Source organism: Vanellus vanellus (genome assembly GCF_965231255.1).
Source record: "Vanellus vanellus genome assembly, chromosome: 6".
Classification (NCBI taxonomy): Eukaryota; Metazoa; Chordata; class Aves; order Charadriiformes; family Charadriidae; genus Vanellus; species Vanellus vanellus.
The window spans coordinates 12,649,132-12,669,336 of NC_138911.1; the positions used below are offsets into that span (position 1 = coordinate 12,649,132).

Consider the following 20,205-nt stretch of genomic DNA (forward strand, 5'->3'; position numbering starts at 1 on the left):
AATAAATAATCCTTTTCTACAAAAGTCATGATTTTGAGCAGACTTTCTTACTGCTATCAGTCCATAAAAAACCCTACCGAATTAAGGCTTTAAAACACTCTTTTCTCTGATCTCAAACCTTTAATGAAGGCAGTTTTTCTGTAATTTCTTAGTGGAGAAGATATATGAGCCAACATCTGCATAGCAAGTATTCAAGAATATTTTCTAAAATTAGATTTGTCACCTTTGTATAATCCCATGCACAATTCTACATGGTTAAAATATATATACAGAATACAAAAAACAAACACAAATAAATTAATTCTGCTGTTTTATATGGTAGAAAAAAAAACTTACTCATAGTTTTTCACAAGTTGATAAAGACAAAGAAGAATTCCAAGCCAACAAGCACTGTTGTCAGACTGAAGATAAAATCCAATTTTCTCCACAACTGCAGTCCAGCGACTAGGATAATCATGCTTGATAATATGGTGAATGCAAGTAGTAAGCTGTACTCTAGAAATCAAATAATCAATGATTAAATACATTACTACTATTATTTTAATAGTATTCTTGTGGTCTTGAAACTTGCCCAAACTTAGACTTTTTTCAAGTTTTGTTTAGAAGGTTTGGTTTCTACACTTTCTGCTTAATAGTCTCCATTCGAGGAACTTCAAATTTCTACATGCTGCACAAGCTGAAAACTGTTTTGTCATCTACATTAATTCTATGCTTAGGATACACAGTGTATGACAATGATGCTCAGCACACAGGTCATCTTAGTTGGGCAAAAAACCCCCAAACCACCCCAACAGTCAGAAACCACAGCCAATCAATTAACAGATTAAAACTGCATACCTAATCAGCTCAGGAGAGTGAATAATGGCTTCTACAATGTTTTCACGAATACAGTGTCTATCTTCTTCTGGGATAGAGTATGGTGGAATCTCTCCTGGCGCAGCTTCACGATCTGGCCAATACTGGGTTATCATATTTTTCAAGTAGATAACCCCTGTAAGACAAAAGTGGCAAATCAGCTGATAGCCATTCAAAGCACAAAACAAACATGCATTTGGCAAAGAAATCTGTTTTAGAACAAAACAGATTGAAATGACTAATTTATTGACCATTTCTGAGTAGGAGAATCAAAATACATAAATGATACAAATTATTAACCGAAACACTTTTACCCATTTATTGTGATGTCTGTATTTTTAGTTCTGTAAATAATGTGTTTTCATATAAAAATACTAAATGTATTGCTTTTATCTGTGCTATAGAAATAGCTGTGGAATATTTTAGCAACTCACTTCTGAAAAATAGTCCATAATTATCTTCTCAGTATTTTCATAAAAAAAAAATATCTAACCAATACTAATGATGATCTAAAACACCTTGTAAGTGGAAAAAAAACGGATTAAATTTCCAATACAGGAGCGAATGCTAAAGAGAAAGAGAGCTCCTTTATAACAAGGTTATGGACCCCAGCACTTTGTAGCAATCAGGCTGCTGGCACAAATGACTGCATTTACCATTTGACAACCAAATCCAAACTGCTTATGTGGCATAATATAGATTAGAGCACTTGGAAAGAAAAGGACTTACAAAATGCAACAGGAAATCTCAAATTACAAACAAATAACAAAGTTACTATTAATCTAATTCTGTGTACAAATCCATAAAGCAACTTCTCTTCCCAAATTTCATATGCACCTTCTGAAGATGCTGAAACCAAAGGATTTCTGAAAGGGTCTGCAAAGGTAAGTAACACTCGGTAGATATGAACTATTACAAGACTGAAGTGATGCAGACTTCTGTCTGTCCTCAGTGGGATTTAACATGCCATTAATTGGTTTGCAAAACATGCACTGTTTGTAAGCTATGTGTTTACGAGTTGTCTCCACTCTCTACAGACTGCTTTGGTTTTTAATTGGCTTACACTGAGGGTGAATATTCAGAGGTTGTTTTTAAACCTCCCCTTTTTTTTGCCTGGTATACATGTGAAGTAGTAACTTTTTTGAGTCAACATCTGAATGGTACCCCCATGCAATAATATAAAAATGCAACTTAGGCTTGTGCTACAACTGAGAATAGTCTACTATGTGGAAGATCCACATAAGTGATGAAGATCATGCTTCCTGAATTGTCAGAAAAACCACTAAAGTATCATACTGGAAACCTCTATTGCAGCTTTAAGGTGATGTTTGGAGTTGCTAATATTCAATACCCAATTTTACTTACAGCTTATGCACAGATCAACAGGGTTCCAAAACACATAATTTGTGCTCTTCCACTTAAAATGTTTAGAAACATCAGCATTACTAGGACAAGGTTAAATTACCTCCTTAGCTCAAGCACTGGCATCACAGAATGGCTTAGGTTGGAAGGGGCCTTGAAGATCATCGAGTTCCAAACCCCCTGCCATAGACAGGGACACCTCCCACTAGACTAGGTTGCCCAAGGCCACATCCAGCCCAGCCTGGCCTTAAACACCTCCAGGGATGAGGCCTCAACAACCTCTCTGGGCAACCTGTTCTAGTGCCTTACCACCCTCAAAGTGAAAAACTTCTTCCTAATGTTTAATCTAAACCTGCCCTCTTCCAGTTTAAAGCCATTCCCCCTTGTCCTATCACTATGTGCCCTAGTAAAAAGTCCTTCCCCAGCTCTCCTGTAGGCCCCCTTTAGGTACTGGAAGGCTGCAATAAGATCTCCCTGGAGACTTCTCTTCTCCAAGCTGAACAGCCCCAACTCTCTCAGCCTCTCCTCATAGGAGAGGTGCTCCAGCCCTCGGATCATCCTCGTGGCTCTCCTCTGGACACGCTCCAACCGGTCCATGTCCTTCTTATGTTGGGGACTCCAGAGCTGGATGCAGTACTCCAGGTGGGGTTTCACAAGAGTGGAGTAGAGGGGCAGAAACACCTCCTTTGACCTGCTGGCCACGCTTCTGATGTAGCCAAGGATATGGTTGGCCTTCTGGGCTGTGATCACACATTGCTGGTTCATGTTGAGCTTCTCATCAATCAGAACCCCCAGGTCCTTCTCCTCAGGGCTGCTCTCCAGCCATTCCCCACTGAGCCTGTATTTGTGCTTGGGATTGCCCCGACCCAGATGTAGGACCTTGCACTCGGCCTTGTTGAACTGCATGAGGCTGGCTTGGGCCTACCTCTCCAGCCCATCCAGGTCCCTCTGGATGGCATCCCTCCCCTCCAGCGTGTCTGCCTCGCCAAACAGCTTGGAATCGTCGGCAAACTTGCTGAGGGTGCACTCAACCCCACTGTCCATGTCACCGACAAAGATGTTGAACAGTACAGGTCCCATTCTGTTTCCCCAAAGACTGTTATTCACAAGAGATAAAGGTGAGCAAGCACTGAAGAGCCAGCCACCTTTTCTTTGTTTTCCCTAGTCAGTGTACTGTGCCAGATATAGTTCATGATGACTGTAATTCAAGCGACTCTCACCATTTCAGTATTTGAGATTAAAATCATTATAATTCTTTAACAGCATCTGCATATGTACTTGTGTGTATGCACCATTAAAGTAGGTACAATGAAAAAAGATTGGAAAACTTGCCTGCCTGTCTCACTGGTAAATCCAGCTGCTCAGACATAGTGATCTGAAGCAGAGTTGAAACAAAGTTCACAGACTTATGAGCCTGTAGAGGAAAAAAAAAGAATATTATTTAGTCATAGTTTGTTAAGTTTTAGAATACTCCCATTATGTTTTACAATATCGTTATAATAATGATGTAATACAATCAATAGAATACCAGCAATTCAGATAGTTCACAGTAGTCAGCTAATCAACCAAAGCATTCCAAAGCATTATGCTCGCTGTATTCTGAAGACAGTAGTGGGGGGTGAAAAACCCTACTGTTTAAGGTAATAGAGTTGAAATCATGAAACAGGCTTCAGGAATCAGCATTTTAGAGTCACCTAACACGTTCTTAATTCAGAACAAATGCTTACTTGAAAGAAGAATATCTAAATACCCAGAAAAACCTAAGCGCAGCAAGTTTACAGTGACCTTTTAACAAGGTACGAATTCATTATGTAATAATCTACGAAACAGATGGCAACTATGTCTTAAAACTAAGCCCGGCCTTAAGCAAGCCTGCCCAACTCATAGTTCATCTTTCCACAAAACCAGCTTCAGGTGACCATTTAAGCATTACACTGCAGCAACTGTCAGCATACCTATACAACAGCAAACCAGCAGCAGGGACACCTAAATAGAGTGACATCCGCAGAGTAACAACTTTGCAAGAGTTCACTTACAAAGAAAACAAAACATGTTTTTTCTTACAATAATGAAAAATGTCAACAATACACTAAATGCTTACACTAAATGACACACTACATACTTTAAAACTATTACAGCACCCTTTACCCACCTTTCCTAAGCATCAAAAACTTGAGACATTAAATTCATTTTGCTGGGAAAAGTGAACTGTAATCCTCAAAAGCTAACTCTACTTTTTATAACTGGAAAACAACATAACTTTCCTCAAGGTCAAGAATCAATGGACATGAGCTGCAGTGAGGGAAGTTCCTATTTTACAAAAGGAAAAAAAAAATTGACAAGGGTAGCCAAGGTCTGGAACTGTATGTCCACAGAGGCTGTGGGACCTCATCCTTTGAGATACTCAGAACTCAGTTGGACAAGTCCCAGTCTACCTCATCTTACTTTGAAACAACTTTGCTTCAGGGGGCTGGAGCAGATGATTCGTAGGGGTCCCTTCTAACCTAATTACTCCATGATCCAAAATTGCCAATATATATTGCTACTTTATCTTCACTTACATGTCAATATTGTTTCATATGTTCTTTGCAGCACTACTATCAAAAGAAAACTGCATAACTACATAACTTAACCTGTTAAACTCAGCAAAACAACTCTTGCGTACTTACTCAGTTTATTACTCCCTACGTAAAGCAAATAAATACTTTGAAAACCACTGAAATTACACTATCCATTTATAAAAAAATAAATGATTGTCTCAGTTACTGCAGCAAATTAACACCGTAAAGAGAAACAATCAGAAATTATCTTTCTACTGTTTTAGTAGGACCAAGAGCTTTTTTGACAGTATGAAATTTCAACATTCCTTCAAAGAGTGTGACACTGCCCAGCTCAGTCCTACAGCACCAGGTTCTCTCCAACCTTAACTTTCCCTAACATATATATCCTACATGTTCTAGTACAAACAAAAGGGACAGCCTAGGAGATGACACTTGTTCATGCATTTGTACTAAGATTTGATTACTGTAGCTTGTTTTCTATCTCCTGTCATATAAAATTAATGTTAAATGAAAAATGAATTTGACTTAAGAATCTCCCCAAAATGTTAAACCATTTTTGTACATATTCATTCTGTGCACTACAAATCTACAGGCCACAGAAAACCCACAGAAACACACTCACATCTGGTTCAACTGTAAAAGTTTATTTGTAGAGTGCATTTTGGTGAATTGGGATTAACTGACAGTACAGTATGTGCACCCATCTTTCGGACCCACATCCCTCTCATACCCCTGAAGTCCAGAAGAAGCAAATATACTTTCAAATGAAAAAAAACCAAACATATTTGTTTTCAACTGTCAGGTAATGGTTGAATAAATAGATTTAAAATAGAAATTACTTGTTGGTATTAATTTCTATTACAGCTCCAGGTTCATTAAGTTCCTTCTTTTCTTAATATCAATAGACACACTTTTCCTCCAACCAACACATACCAAATTACATTAGACCCTAATTCAGCACAGTACTCAATTACATGCCTAACAATAATGTCAGCAGAAGCATTCCTATACTTAAATGCGTTATGAATTTACTGAAGAAAGCTTTCAGTTTCAATAACCTTTAACTCACCTACAAATAAAGTGATATTACAGTCCGCATAAAATGGACTTAAAAGTGCAAACTGATGTCTTTTCACAATGACTATGATAAACTTAACAGTTAGCTTTTCAATAGTGAAAATTTGCAATGCATTTCATGTTTGGAAATTGAAAAACATTTAATCCTAGATTTTTAAAAATGAAGGATTACTTTCCCTTTTTTATGACAAATTACTACCTTTTCAAGCAAAGCAGCTGTAACAGGGACATTTCAATAAAAAATACAGAAATTGCTTCAGAAATATCAAGGAACTAATTGAAAAAGAAATTGAATACAAAAATTATGTGTCTTAAAAGCAAAAAGCAACAAAGAAATGACAGCAGTGTACAAAACTACCACACACTGAAATTTAATGAAATACCAAAGAATAATCTTTTCTTCATTAAAAAAATCAGGACTGAGCCTATGACTGTAGCAAGCTCCAGAAGCTCCCTAGAAATATCAATTATATTAGTATGTGGAATTAATATATTTTCACTGGATTCTTTGAACTATAACAAAATTTGAAGGATAGGACCAAACATCTACACCATCATCTTGTTTCTTTAAAATCTTACAAGTATCATCCTCATTAACATCTCAAGCATCAGACACCTACCAACCATGAGGATGAGCTACTTTATCACCTTTAGTGGTTCAAAGGCAGAGATTCAGACTAGAAATAATTTGTGCTTTTAATATAAAGTAGCAGAAGTAAAATACCTTGTACTTTCCAAACAAAGCCTCCTCTCGATCCTTTCAGTTCATAACAAAATTCAGAGCTACATTAACGGTTCTATGCATTCTATATGGAATACAAAGTACTTCTAAACTCTTTACAACGATCCCCTTCCATGCCACTGAAGGGAAGGTGATTCCAGAGAAACTGAAATGTGGGGAGGAGTAAGGACAGCTACATGAAGGCATGCGTGTACTGAACAGCCAAATAAAACCCCAGGTACTACAATAACCTGTCACTTGTTCCCTTGTTTTGCTTTACTATTAAAAAGAACACCCAATGTTTTATTGGCGCCTGGAAAAAACAACTGAACTTAAAATAAGACACCACATAAGTGCCGATTTTGTATCTACGGCATTAAAAAATAACAAACATCCATTTCAGCTATTTTAATCTTTAGTATTTATACTCTCCAAAGATGGCTACCTCTGAGAACATCATGTTCCTCTTTACCAACAGCGCTGCTAAAAAAAACCCCAACCAAACAAAAAAACCTACACCTATTTCAGGTACATATTCTATACAAATACCGGCTTTTGGTTTTAGTGCATGCACTTAGCCAGAATACTTTGCTGAACAAAAGATGAGCTGCAAATGAAGATTCATTGAAGGTCTACCAGGGAACTAACTGAATGTAGTGGATTCCGCTGGCCCACATGTGCCCCAGTCTCCAGAAGAATCGGGTGCACTGATGCCACTTCAGTGAAAGCCACTGGCAAGTAATATCATTCTACACAAGTCCCACAGCTCCAGCATTCAAGAATTAAAATCAGGATTTCACAATAGTGGTTATCACATACTCTAAACTGTATGGAGAATAGAAACAATTTCTATGACTTTAAAGTTTTGACATTGATAAAACTTTGTCTTTTATTCTCTTGCTCCTTGTTTACAAATACCCTTTTAAAAAGCATATTAAATTTAGACAACTACAATGATAACTTGAAAAAAAAAAAAAAGGTTCCGTCACTGTCAAAGTCTGTTTTCCAACACGTAACTCAGTATTTTAAAAAAACAAAACCAAAACTCATCTCAAGTCCTTCCCCCTTAGAAATCCTCCAACATGCCATGTCACTGGTATGACTTTGTTGTCTAAGAGCCAAAGAATTTAGGGACTTTTCCCAAGAGCAGTCTTTGCTACGCAGCCGTGCTAGCTGAGGAATGTATTCTATCAGACCACAAACGTTGCACCACTGTCTGTTAATATCAATCACTGTTTCAGAACATACAATCTTTTTTGCATATTTCATTGTAGTTTTTCCTAGCAGAGTTGGCTTGTTAACCATGTGCTAAAATACACTTTTAAGAAAAGTGTCATGCCAGCTACATAACCTGAAATATAAATGAAGTTTGAAGTTAACATTAAAAGAGACCAGTTCATCGCATACCAACAGTTAATCATGATGTGGAAAAGCTCTTTTCCCGCAGTAATGATAGCCTCTGAAGTCAGTTAGATTTGTCTTTAATACTAGAATTATTCACATCTTACACAAAACCTGCATGCCACTAAATCATAAAAAAAAAAAAAAAAGAAGCTTCATCTCAGGTAAAAAGAGCTCCATGCATTCTTCTTAAACATTGAGAATTTAACATACCATAACAGACACTACTATAGTTAACTCCTTTACTGTTACCAAAAAAGTAAATCAAAAGGGTAATATTTACTGTATGTTGCTAAACTAGAACCCTAGGTTATTTATATAGTTATTCAAAGTAGCACACATTTAAATAAAGGCTACAATTTATTTTTAAAGGAGCTGAAAAAAATACAAATTCAATGCAACTCTGCTGTCACAATTTTGACAAAACGTACATGCGATTTTTGATCTAGACTGTTAACAGGACTAGGTGAAGACAACTATTACACTGAGATGAAACAGTTTGAGTTTTTTTTATAGCAAGGTAAGGTCAGAAACTGTAAGGCCATGCTGAATCAGCAAACTTCCCTGTAGCACTCTTTCAATTCTTTTTTAAGAACTCAGCAGGTGCGGAAGTCATTCTGACCTCAGGTTTTTGCAAGCTAGTTCTGCCACCTCTTATGCAGCTACAATGTACATGTAAATCCCGTTTAAGGTCCCCAAAAAAAATATACATGCTTATCAGATCTTGCAAACATCCTTGATGCTCATTTCATTACAATACTGCCTGCAAGTTCTGAGGCCTATTTGCTCTTCTGTTTGCAGATGGAAAAGGAATGTGCTCTTAGCAAAGGCTAGCTAAGCACACACAGTAACTATTTGCTAAGTCATGAGAAAGTGGCAAGTCGCCCTGTCTGCTAGGATTTTACCTCGTACCAGTTAACATGCATGAAGAATGTAACTTCTTCCTAAGGAAGACAAAGCTCCCTTGGTTCCTTGCTGCCCCCAAGGGGATTTCTGGTGGTGGACCAGCCTTGATATACACAGTTTAAAATCATCCTTACCCAGAGTATCTCTCATCTAGGACACCCCAAAATATATAGACAGAAGATAAGGGAAGTGAAAATAATCAAGTACTTTCGGTAAAATGTCATACTAATAACTTTAAAAGAGAACCCATGATCTGATAATCAGAGCCAGGAAACTCATGCTCTGTTTCTGTTCTTCCTCGCATTACAATATATAGCCGTAGGTGTTATACATGAAGCCCATGTTAGAAAAGGTTAAAAAATTTTAAAGATTGAGGTAACGCTATAAATACCTACCTCAAAGTATCCAAAACATAGCATTTCAGCATTTGGAAATTCCCGTGTGAAAGGCACCATGTAACAAGCAGCTTGTTTCTTGCCCTTTGACAATCTTTCACTCCAAAGCTGCCAGTAGTTAAGAGTCCAATCATTTAATTTAATCATTCAATCGTTCTGACATTTGCATCTATTAAACAGGCAATGAAAGACACTGAACTAGGCCCTACTGTATTCTGTTAAACCAACAGCGTTCTACAGCAACTAGTCAACAAGCCAAAGCATTTTTTCTTCCCCTATTGCTTATATTAGAACATGAAAAAGTTTAAACGTAACTTCTGAAAGGCACTTTTTCAGTAGGGCAACAGGATAACATTTTCCTCAAAAAAAAAAAAAAGCCTCAAAACAAAACCAAAATTGTTAAGCTTTGACTTAAAAAAAATTTATGAGTTACTGGGGATTGCTCTCTTTACAAAAAAAAAATAAATTCTCAGACACAAAAATTGGGTTGTTAGTCTAAAAAGATGTCTTAACAGCTCATATGTACTGGGACTAATCTCAGATATTTACAAGACATACATAACAGTTAAGTTATAAATTCCTTGGAATTACAAAGAACCACCCTGCAAGGAAAAGTATTATCTAGCAACTGTGCCTTTATAAATATGTTGATATTAAAAGATGAAACACTGTGTATTATTTTCAGAGTGTCATTCCATAGCTGCATAGTTAAAAATATCTATTTTCATCACCATTTCTGGGAAACACTTCATACACACAGTATAAAGACTGTTTCAAAAGGCAAGAACGTCTTCTTGCTGCTTTCCAGTAGCTTACTTGAAGAGTCTGGTTCTAAGTCCTTGTAAAACACGGCCTTCCCCTGTAAGACAGGGCCAGAGCAGGCAAACACTTCAGGCTACATCATCAGCTGGAAATTACATGAGAAGTCGGACACAAGAGCAAGTGGTATTATTCCCTATAACTTGTTTTGACAGCAAGGAAAGTAAAGCCAAAGAGACTGAGATAACCCCCCTCCCCCCCAAAAAAAGCAGGTATCTCAACTCTTAAAGTTCTCACAGCATTTTACTTGCAGGCAATATAACCTGATAAGACTTAGTGAAAGATGAAATAAAGCATAGAACAATTTGTGACTTAGCCAAGGTCAAAGGAAAAATAACAAAGCCTGGACAAACCAAGAATCTTACACCCATCCCGGTTCCCTTCTCCAGTCAGTGGAAACTTTGTTGATTATGATGAAGACAGATCTAGATACTTAACTCTTCCATTATTTAGGAATATCAATTCCTGACTGAAGCATGTTCTTTTCTGATAAGGTAAAATGCCCATTCTACTGAAAACCACCCTCATGAACTCAACAGAGGCACTTCAGAAAAATTAAAGGTAAACTAAAAGGTCAACCAAGGACAACTATTAAACTTAAATTATAAACACACTTGTGTGTGCCTGGCCACATGCAAGAATAGTGTTTCCTGCTGTACGATTTCATCTTTACAGAGAAAGAGACCCCATAAAACAATTGCCCTAACAGTTAACAAATTTAGACCAGTATCCTGCAAGCAAATGTGTAACTGACTTCAATAAACCTTTGCAACACCAAGACCATGCATATGACTAAAACTAAATACATGTATGAGTGCCTGCAGATTTAGGGTTTAACAAATATTTTTATCACAAAAGGTCTGTGAAAGATCAGTAAGGCTACATTTTCAATAATAAAGAAATTTGACACATCTGGTGTTTTTAAAGGGGCACAGATATTTTTTTATACCAGTTTAATACTTGTGTAGTACACGATAGACCATCATGTTTTGATTCAAAAGTGTGGAAAAAAAAAAAAAAAAGGCAGTTGCCGGTGAGCATGATCCTTCATGCAACAGAGTTAGCCATTTGCTGAAGACCCCGACTGGCAGAGAACATAATTTCCTGCACGTTCAGCAACTCAACACCTGCAGAAAATAGCTAAAATAGATTTTAAGCAAATTACTATACATAGATATTGACATGCATAGAACACACACAAAAAAAGCATTTTGGAGCCAGCTTAATTACACTATTTTCATTTTTGGTTTAAATAAGAAACACTAAAATACTTTTTACTGAAGTATACAGAAAAGATAGCCAACTACTTTATACAAACCTCAATTAAACATTAGTAGTTTTACATCTATCTATTTCAAAGGTACCTAATATTTATTTGTCATTCATTTATTAAATATAATGCAGGAATTCAGCCTAATTACACTTTTTTTATAATATAAGCAGCTATACCTTTAGTTTTTGAAAGTTTCTCTACTGCCAGCAGAGCATTTGGCCCACCTTTATCTAAACTCTGCTGAACATCTGTTGCATTAAATGCATTTTCTCAGGCCTAAAGTCTGCTTATGAGCAACAAAGAAAAACATTTGTGGAAAAGGCCAACTAAAGGCACCACGAGAGCTGCCACACAAGCTTATTCTTCACCTCCTCCATCAAGCTATCACCTTTTCTCTCAGTCAAACACTAGAACACCTTTTTTTCAAGATGTCTGAGTCCTGTGGCTGTGTCCCATCAATAACGAAAAGTTTTCACCTACTGGCCGGAGTTAAGTGCCACAAAAATAGCACCTTCTTCCAAAATTGAAACCTGTGGAACTAGGACCTGCTGGTTTTGCTATATCCCAATATGACACACGAATGCAGTCTAAGCAGATGACATATCTGAGTTGGGAATCCTGTCTTCCCCCTTCTCTTGGGCACGTGTCGATACTACACCCAGAAAGCACACCTACCTCGACAGTGATGCCGAACACAGAGTCCAAAGGATTTGTACAATCACTAAATATCACCATGCTATCAGATTTATTTCTGAACTGAGCCCAGGCCACTCTTACACTAACAGGGTGCACTACTTATAAAGTGATGGGGGTCTTCCTACCCCTTTTCCCGTTGACAAATTACTACCTTCCACACCCCAAGACTGCCCTTAGATAGCCCTAGGCAAGGCTGGGTCCAGCCTCTGAGCCACCGGGGGCCTGCGCCACCGACGATTTTAAACACCCCTCTAAAAATCATCCTTTCCCCGCTTGAGCAGGAAGACAATGGAGGTGATTTGCTACCGGCAGGAAAGGCAACGGGGGCCTCCTCCCCAACGCCGACCGCTTTCTCCCGCTAAACCTCCCCCCCCACCCCCCCCCTCCCCTTGAGCAGCCCCGCCCGGTACGGCATGGCCTGGCCCGGCCCCGGCCGGAGGCCCCGCTGCCATGTGCCGGGGACAATGCGAGCGGGGCGGCCGGGCCCGGCCCGCAGCCGCTGTGACACCAGGCGGGGCCCGGCAGCGGGAATGGGCCGAGGGCGCGAGCAGACGGGGCTGAGGGAGCGGGGGAAGGGTGGAACCCCCCCCCCCCCCCCCCCCGCTCCCTCAGCCCCGTCTGCCCGCGCCCTCGGCCCTTTCCCGCCGCCCCTGCCCTGCTTTCCCCCCTCACACAGGCCTGCCCCGACCCCGCCGCCCGCGCCGCCGTCCCCCCCACCCCCCTCCGCCTTCCAGTATCGCGGCGGCCGCGGCCCCGGCCCAGGCCCCGCCGGCTCCCTCACCTCGTTAAGCTGCCTCTCGGCGGCTTCCCGCAAGGCCGGATCCATGGTACCCCGCAGGGCCTCGATGATGGTGTTGGGGTCCATGGCGGCGGCGGCGGGGGGAAGAGGAGAAGGCGGAGGGCAGGGGCCGGGGCCGCACCGCGCCGTACGCACATGGACCCGCCGCCTCGCAGCGGCCGCCGGCGCGAAAGGAAGGGAGAGCGCCAAAGGCCCGGATAGAGCTGCCCCCCGCCGCCGCCAGGGAGCGGCGCCCCTTCCGCCGCCCGCGTCCCGCCTCCGCGCCGCGGGGCGCCACGGGACCTGTAGTCTAACGGCCGCCCCAACAGCCGCCGCGCGCCTACCGCCGCCTGCCCCGCCAAACTGAAGCGGCGGGCGGCGGGGGCACTTGTAGGGAGGCCGCGCCGCCGCCCCCGCACGCTGAGGGGAGGGGAGGGACGGAGAGGGGCTCGCTGCCCGCTTCCCCTTTCCCCCTCCGTGTGAGGGCTCGCTGCCCGCCCCGCCGCTTCGGCGGGGAGTGTTGTGTTCGGGGTAGCCCGGGGAGCGGCGGTGGAGAGGGCCTGAAAGCGACCTCGGCCTTGCGGTAGGCGGTGGGGGTGGGGGGGTGGCTGTGGCGGGCTGCCCGCCTCTGCGGGCCGGGAAGGGCGGCACGCGCTCTGCCCCGAACTCATCGGCCGCCTGAAGATTTAAGTGGAATCCGTTGTTTTATCGAAAGTCCCTCCGTTTCCCACGTTCGCTTCCCGTTTTCGGAGCGGCTTGGATGGCTGGTGGGGAAGGAGGGATGCGTGGAGGCATGGGTTTCTTTGAAGGCACTCACTTTATAAGGGGCACAGGGTGCAAACAGTGCTTAAGCATTTGGGAAAGGACAGCGTTTTGTTCTGATAATTTTAGCCAAAAAAAAGGTCCCGAAGGTGTGTCAGAAATTTGTCAGAAAATCAATATAAGCGGGGCTGTCTCAGTTCTGGAGGGCTTGACTCAGCCACAAAATCAGAATAGGACTGTGTGAGTTGGTCCTCTCTCAGTCACTTCTGCAGGGTTTATCCTACGCATTTAGGCACTGAAGTAATTTCACTTACATGAGTAGTCACAACAAAATAAGCAACGCTATTTATAAGTTAGGTGCATAGTGATTTGTAAAATTTAGTTGGTAGTATACAGAGTCATTCACAGTCATGTCTTCGTTTGGGGGATGACACGCAGGGATATACTTGAAATTTTGAGTTATTTTTGTGAGAGGAGTTTATTGAGCAGTCAGATAATACAATCAAAACCAGCCCATCCTGGAACAACTCTGAAATGAAGGCATATTAACCAAGAAACTGCGTGTCAAATAGAAAAGTACAAATGCAAATGCGTGTAGGAAATAATATAAATTAAAAGTAATACAATTTAGAAAATTGATAAAGGACATTATTTCTTTACTTGCTTAATCAGTTTCAGGAAATGCCACATTAAAACTTGATTCCTTTTACCACCCTACTGTGCTCATGGTCTTGCACACATTTCCCTTACATTACCGTGGGCCACAGGCTATTCCCATCACATAGCCTGGATGGAGCCAGCTTGGTTTTGAAGGCCATCCTGTCTCAGTTGGCCACCATTCCAGAGAATGGCCTAAGGCTAGCTAACCACTACCGTCTCAGCTGGCAAAATCTGCACTAGTCAGGTTTATCCAGAGTCTTTTCATATATGAAACAGCATAACAGGCTTGCTTTTGTATATAAATTTTCCAAATGAGTAACTTTTCCATGATTGTTGCTGGACTAAAAACCAGATTTCTCAGTTTCTCTTGCTACTGTTTTGTTGGTGTTTTGTTTTTTTTACATAATGCTAAGAACTGTGATTTACACTACATAGGTGTTGGGTTTTTTTTTATTGAAAGTATGAAAATGAGTGCCTCATTTATAATACTAAACAAAGAAGCAGCAATGAGTGTCTGGCTTTCTAAATAAGCCCAGGAGACATACGGACCCAGAAGACCCAAGTGGTAGTGCAGCATAATTTCAGTACATGATGTCATAGGATGTTCTTCTGTAAGTTGCCCAGATCTGCAGTCACACTTCTAGATTTTGCCCAAAATGTAAAGAAAGATGAAATATTGTAGATGCAATATCATTTAAAAATGCTACAGCAAAGCTTTTTCCATGCTTTTGTGTCACAGCACAGATAAGAAGATTGAATCTCAATGCTCTTTGTAGCAAAGGAGCAAAGCAATAATGCCTCTAACCAGAGAGAACATAGATGCTAAGCTGATCAACAACTTATGAAATAGAATATGTCTTCTCTAAAAAGAAAAATAAGTACTTCAAAGGACAAAGGGCTCATGATGTGCTGGTTATACCTAATACTCTTTGTCACATACAGATGCAAAATGCTGCAAAGAACATAACAGGGTGTGAACCGTTGTCAGCAGAGGTGCTGTGGCTGAAGCACCTTATCGCCAGAGCTGTTACCATTTGTATACAAAAGTAAGGAAAACAAAAAAGAAATATGCAAAAGAAGGTGTAAGCAATTGACCAGAGTCTGAGTACTCTGAAACAGAAAACATTGTTTGTCAAGGAATGTTTGCATTCACAAGGATGTTTGTATTTGCATCTTTGCTTGGCCAGAAGTAATAACAATTAACCTCACAGCAGTATTAATTGCATAAATGATTCACAGAAATTAATAAATGCAAGATTCGGTCAAGATGGACATTTCATGTAGACTGGACACCGGCTTTGAGAGGAAACACCCATAAGGTTAAAAATGAATTTATCACAAATCCAAACAATTTATTGATGGATTCCATTTGCCACAGGTAGTTCAGTGTTGAAGGGGGAGATGAAATAGCAAAGATCAAAGAAAGCAGACATACTAGCAGTACATCACAGTACAAGGGCCTGGTAAGATGTGGCATTTTGAACACTGGAATTTGGTCAGGATTAAATAAATATACCTACTTCTGTGAGATACTTTCTTTGAACAGTATTAGCAGGACAAAAGAGACTTTAAGCCTAACCATCACAGCACAGCAATTGGCAAGGACTTTGCCAAAACTATTTAGCTAACAAAGGGGGGGAAAAATATCCTACCAAAGCATAAATAAATATCTTGCAAGATGCAAGAGATGAGTTCATCTAAGAACTTAATTTTTAAGTCACATTTCAAATCACAAGAGTTAATGTTGGAGAGAAATGCATCCCTTAGCCAGACAAGCCTCATCAAATTCTTGGTCTCAGAAAAGAAAAAAATGTATACGTGCTGCAGAGATTAGCTGCCCGATAATGTTCTTTGTTGTGTATGAACACTTGTAGACAACCTCGGGCCCCTGTGGGAGAACTGAGCTTCTCAAATTATCTCATAAAAGGCAGATGTGGTATTGTGCAGGCCTCAAACATTGGATACAAATCAGTCGCAATTACTCCCGAAGATAAAAACATACTCTCATAAACTGTCTGGGGTTTAGCAGTCATGTATATTTTCCCTGGAAAGTTGGAACAATAACAAAGACAATATTTGTCAGCTTTAATAAAGTAGTATACTCCCTTGTAGATGATTGCAGAGCACTGCTTAGCATGTATGCCTTTCTGAGGTGCTGTTCTCTTTAGAGTTGATGAAAAGCTAGGAGCCAAAAATTGCGTATAAAGGGAGCACAGCTATCAAAGATCTTTCTTGAGCCTCGTCAAGTTTGGGTGCTTTCACCAGATCTCTCTAAAAAAAATTGCAGAAATTTTTATGCTGTCTACATATTCCAAAAAAGGTAGTAGCTGATAAATGCTGCTATCAGCTGTTCCATGCCGGAACAGATTTGACAGCAGCCAAATTGACTCCAGCTATGTGAAGGCAGTGTATTCCTGCATCAACAGCATTTGAAATATCAACCAGGATTTAGAAAAAAAAACTTGCATGTGAAGGTACCTGCCATTCCTACAAATCCAAAAGGGGTTTGGACATGGAGTGAGTGGATGAATCACCAGCACCCAAAGCTATCCTGGGCTCCTTCTGCTAAATCAGAGATGGCAGTAGGAAGGAAAAAGTATGCACAGGAATATTGTGCCAATATGCAAAGTTTGCAAATAACTATATTAGTTTTAAAAGAAAAAGCTCAAATGGGATTCAGATATGAAGCTATAAAATGAAACTGATGATAGTCAACATCATATGGTGCAAAATCATCAAAGGTGATTGTTTGAGGAGTTCTCTAGTTTGACTGGGAAAATGGTGCAGAATAAATAGACTTCTTTCCTTTAAAATATCATAGTAGGCTATAAACCTGATTACACATGGAAGGGACTGAGAACTGGCTAAATTACAGTTCTTGATAAAAAGGTGATAAGAGCAGTTATTTAAGGGACCTGTTTCTATTGGATTTTTACTGATACCACTGGCTGACTGTTTGCTATTTGATACTTTAAACAGTTTTGAAATAAATATAAAAATCACTGCAGATCATTGTCAGGATGACATAACATTTGCAAAACAATCCTATATGGATGGGACAAGCTGGTAACCTGAACAACAACCAGAAATGCACTTCAGTGCATCCAAATGTAAAGTTATGTATTTAAGAACAGAAAATGCAGGCAGGTTTCTGTAGACTGCAAGGATTGACAGGGACACCGTGGGCATACAGGTTGACATGAGTTCCCAGCAGGACATTGTGGCAATAGACTTAGTACAATCTTCAAGTTGAAAACAGGGGTCTGAAAAGGGGTTGTGGGGAAGTGATTTATCTCTTCCTCTGGTGCTGGAGAGACATATGCTACATTGCCAGAGAATAGCTTTAGCATTTATGGTTTTTAAGTATTTACAAACTGGACTGTATAAAATTGCCACAAAAATTATTTGAGATTAAGAATTTATTCTCGTAATCTTTGTGAGACCTATTTGAAATGTCCAAGTTGGGTTTAAGACAAAAGTTGTGAGGAGTCTTGATTAGTGTATGTCACTATGATGACATAAAGCAGAAATTTAGTGGGCAGTGTAAGGGAGGTTCCTTACAGAGTCCCTGCTCTGAGGTTGCCTCTAGCTGGGAGAGCAGGATGCCACAGCGTGCCCATCCCATGGTTGCACAGCTCCCTTTAGTCCCCCCTAGTCAGCTGGGAGTTGGCTTCACCCCTCCGGTAAACTTTGCTGAAGTTTTGTTCAGGATGGATGTAAAGAAGCCACTAAGCTCCTTTAGGTAGCCATGAGCTCAATAGTTGCTCCACCCCACCAAAAAAAACCCCACAAGTCACCCCCACCCCCTCCAGCCAGATGGCAAGGCTTGAGCAGATGCTAAACCCAATATTCAACCAGGTTTCCCAGGGGACAGAGGCTGAAAACAAGATTTGGTCATTAGCTGGTGGAAGTGTATGCAAGTGGAATAGCAGAAGTAGAAATGCTGAGATGAAGCAGCAAATAAGCAGTCACTGTAATACAGCCAGTGGTATTAAGGTCCTGAGTAAATGCCAAGGAGATAGAGCTTTTATAGAGCTTTTAGCCCATTGGCTTATTTAAAAAAAAAAAAAAAAAAGCTTAAGCAGTGTGAAAAAAAAAAGTTCTGATGCATGGTAATTCTGAGTTCAGAAAAACTTCTTTTTTTAAATAAACATCTCTTCAAAGGTATAGGACTCCCTCATCAATTCTTACTTTTAGCAGTTAACTGGGCAGCAAGCTGGGAAAAAAGAGTGACAGAATCTCCTCAAGAAGAAAATACTGGGTACTGAACAGCTCTTCAGTGAAAAAAGATGTGACAGAATCAAATATCTAACAGATGAAACTAGAGAATCACTGAAACAAATTCCCAGTGGCTGTAATCAGTACTCTATTTCTCAATGTCTTCTGACGGAGACCGGATGACGTTCTGGAAGATATGTTTCAATAAAAACACAAGCTGTGCTTCAGTGAAACTGACAAGATTAGGGCTTTAATAAAAAATACGTGCATAAAACTTGAATTGCTGGCACTATACAGGATGTTGGAGTAGAGGATGTGATCACAAACTGCACAATGGTTTGGGTTTTGCTGTTCACTTTCAAGTTAGATGTATCTGCTCCTGAAGGTTGTTTCCACAATGTGGAAGTCCAGCTAACCCAGCCCAGAACCTGCTTTAGGCTCTGTGCGATACAGTGGCAAGACTGTTTGTAGCTACAGCAGTTTTGTCTCCTCCTACCTCATACACTGTTTTTCCAGCCTGTATATTTATATTTGCATATCCATCTATGCTTTTAGCTTTCCATTACCACAATATGGAGTCCTCTCCTGCTCTGAAATTTTACCCCCCACCAAAGTGTGCAAAAAAGGTACTTCACTTCGTGCAGGGAAAATGAAAAAGAAAGAGGCAGTTTCAAATAAGCCTCAGTGGCACATACAGACAATGAATATTGGACACCAGAAAATGGTGAATTCTGTGTGCAAAAACATTGAATTGATGGCCCTTGGGGAAAATGCCGAACTCACGAAGTTGCAGAACGGTGGGTCTGTTGGATCCTGGAGAGATAAGCAGGAGATAGTAACTGGTACTTGTGGCACTAAGCTGGCACTAACAGTTTATGCTCTTTTCATGTTTTTAATTCAGTTGCACAACCACAGAAGTTAACAAATGCATTGTTTAGAATGTGTTGTATTGTGCAATGAAAACTCATGCTGAAGATCACAGAATTGCTGCAAGTGAATACAGCATGTCCTCAGAATAATGACTGTTACCTCTGTGTTCTCCAAGAATGTTTTCTCTTTATGTGCATTATGGGCATGGTTTTATTTTATTTTTGCAAGAAAACAAGTATGTCTTTTCCTTACCGTTCCTTAAGTAGGACCCCAAGCACACCTTATTTTTTATGATTGTTCCAAAAATGAACACCTGTGGATCAAATGGAATGCAGACTTTAAATTTTGAGGAAGCAAATTTATAGAAAATATAAGGGATGTGCATCCATGATTTGTTAGTGTTAAGCAGATGCATATTTTTAAAATACAAGCTTTCAATGCAGTTTTTACAGCCAAGACAGCAATAAACTGAAATTGTTCAGAAATAGCTGTGAAAATGTTAAAGCCGTGGAACAGGCAAAAATTTACGAAACTTCCTTGAAGTAAAAAAGTACATTTAAGCTATAGCTTTAGTCGTATCATTAAAGATGTGTTCCAGTGAGGCTTGTGCAAGCTACATGTACATTTATCAAAGTATATTTCTTTCTATTTAATAAGAGAGTTTAAGTTATTCGTGTTTAGAATAATTTTAGTCTTTATAATCATATCCCAATTCCATTTTAATTGATTAAATAACAATGAGTACAGTAGAACAGGACTAGGATTTTATTATATTAAAAATTCACTCAGAATAAATTTTCAGCACTTAGGAAAAGCTTTTCATTTGCAAGGAACTGCATGCATGTATTAAG

The 20,205-nt window shown here is 40.1% G+C and overlaps 1 protein-coding gene across 2 annotated transcripts in view; it reads right to left on the reverse strand.

The window, feature by feature from the left end:
- IPO7 (importin 7) overlaps window positions 1-13,021 on the reverse strand; it is a 43,502-nt gene extending 30,481 nt beyond the window's left edge. Inside the window, exons 1-4 of one of the 2 annotated variants that reach the window (XM_082485460.1) lie at window positions 12,848-13,021; window positions 3,550-3,631; window positions 838-991; window positions 337-495 (exon numbers count right to left, since the gene is read on the reverse strand). In XM_082485460.1, coding sequence (XP_082341586.1) covers window positions 337-495; window positions 838-991; window positions 3,550-3,631; window positions 12,848-12,931 — 479 coding nt within the window. In that variant the 5' untranslated portion in view covers window positions 12,932-13,021. The remainder of the gene's footprint in view (window positions 1-336; window positions 496-837; window positions 992-3,549; window positions 3,632-12,847) is intronic. The other variant, XM_082485461.1, reaches the window with a different exon arrangement.
- Between the last annotated feature and the right edge of the window lie 7,184 nt (window positions 13,022-20,205).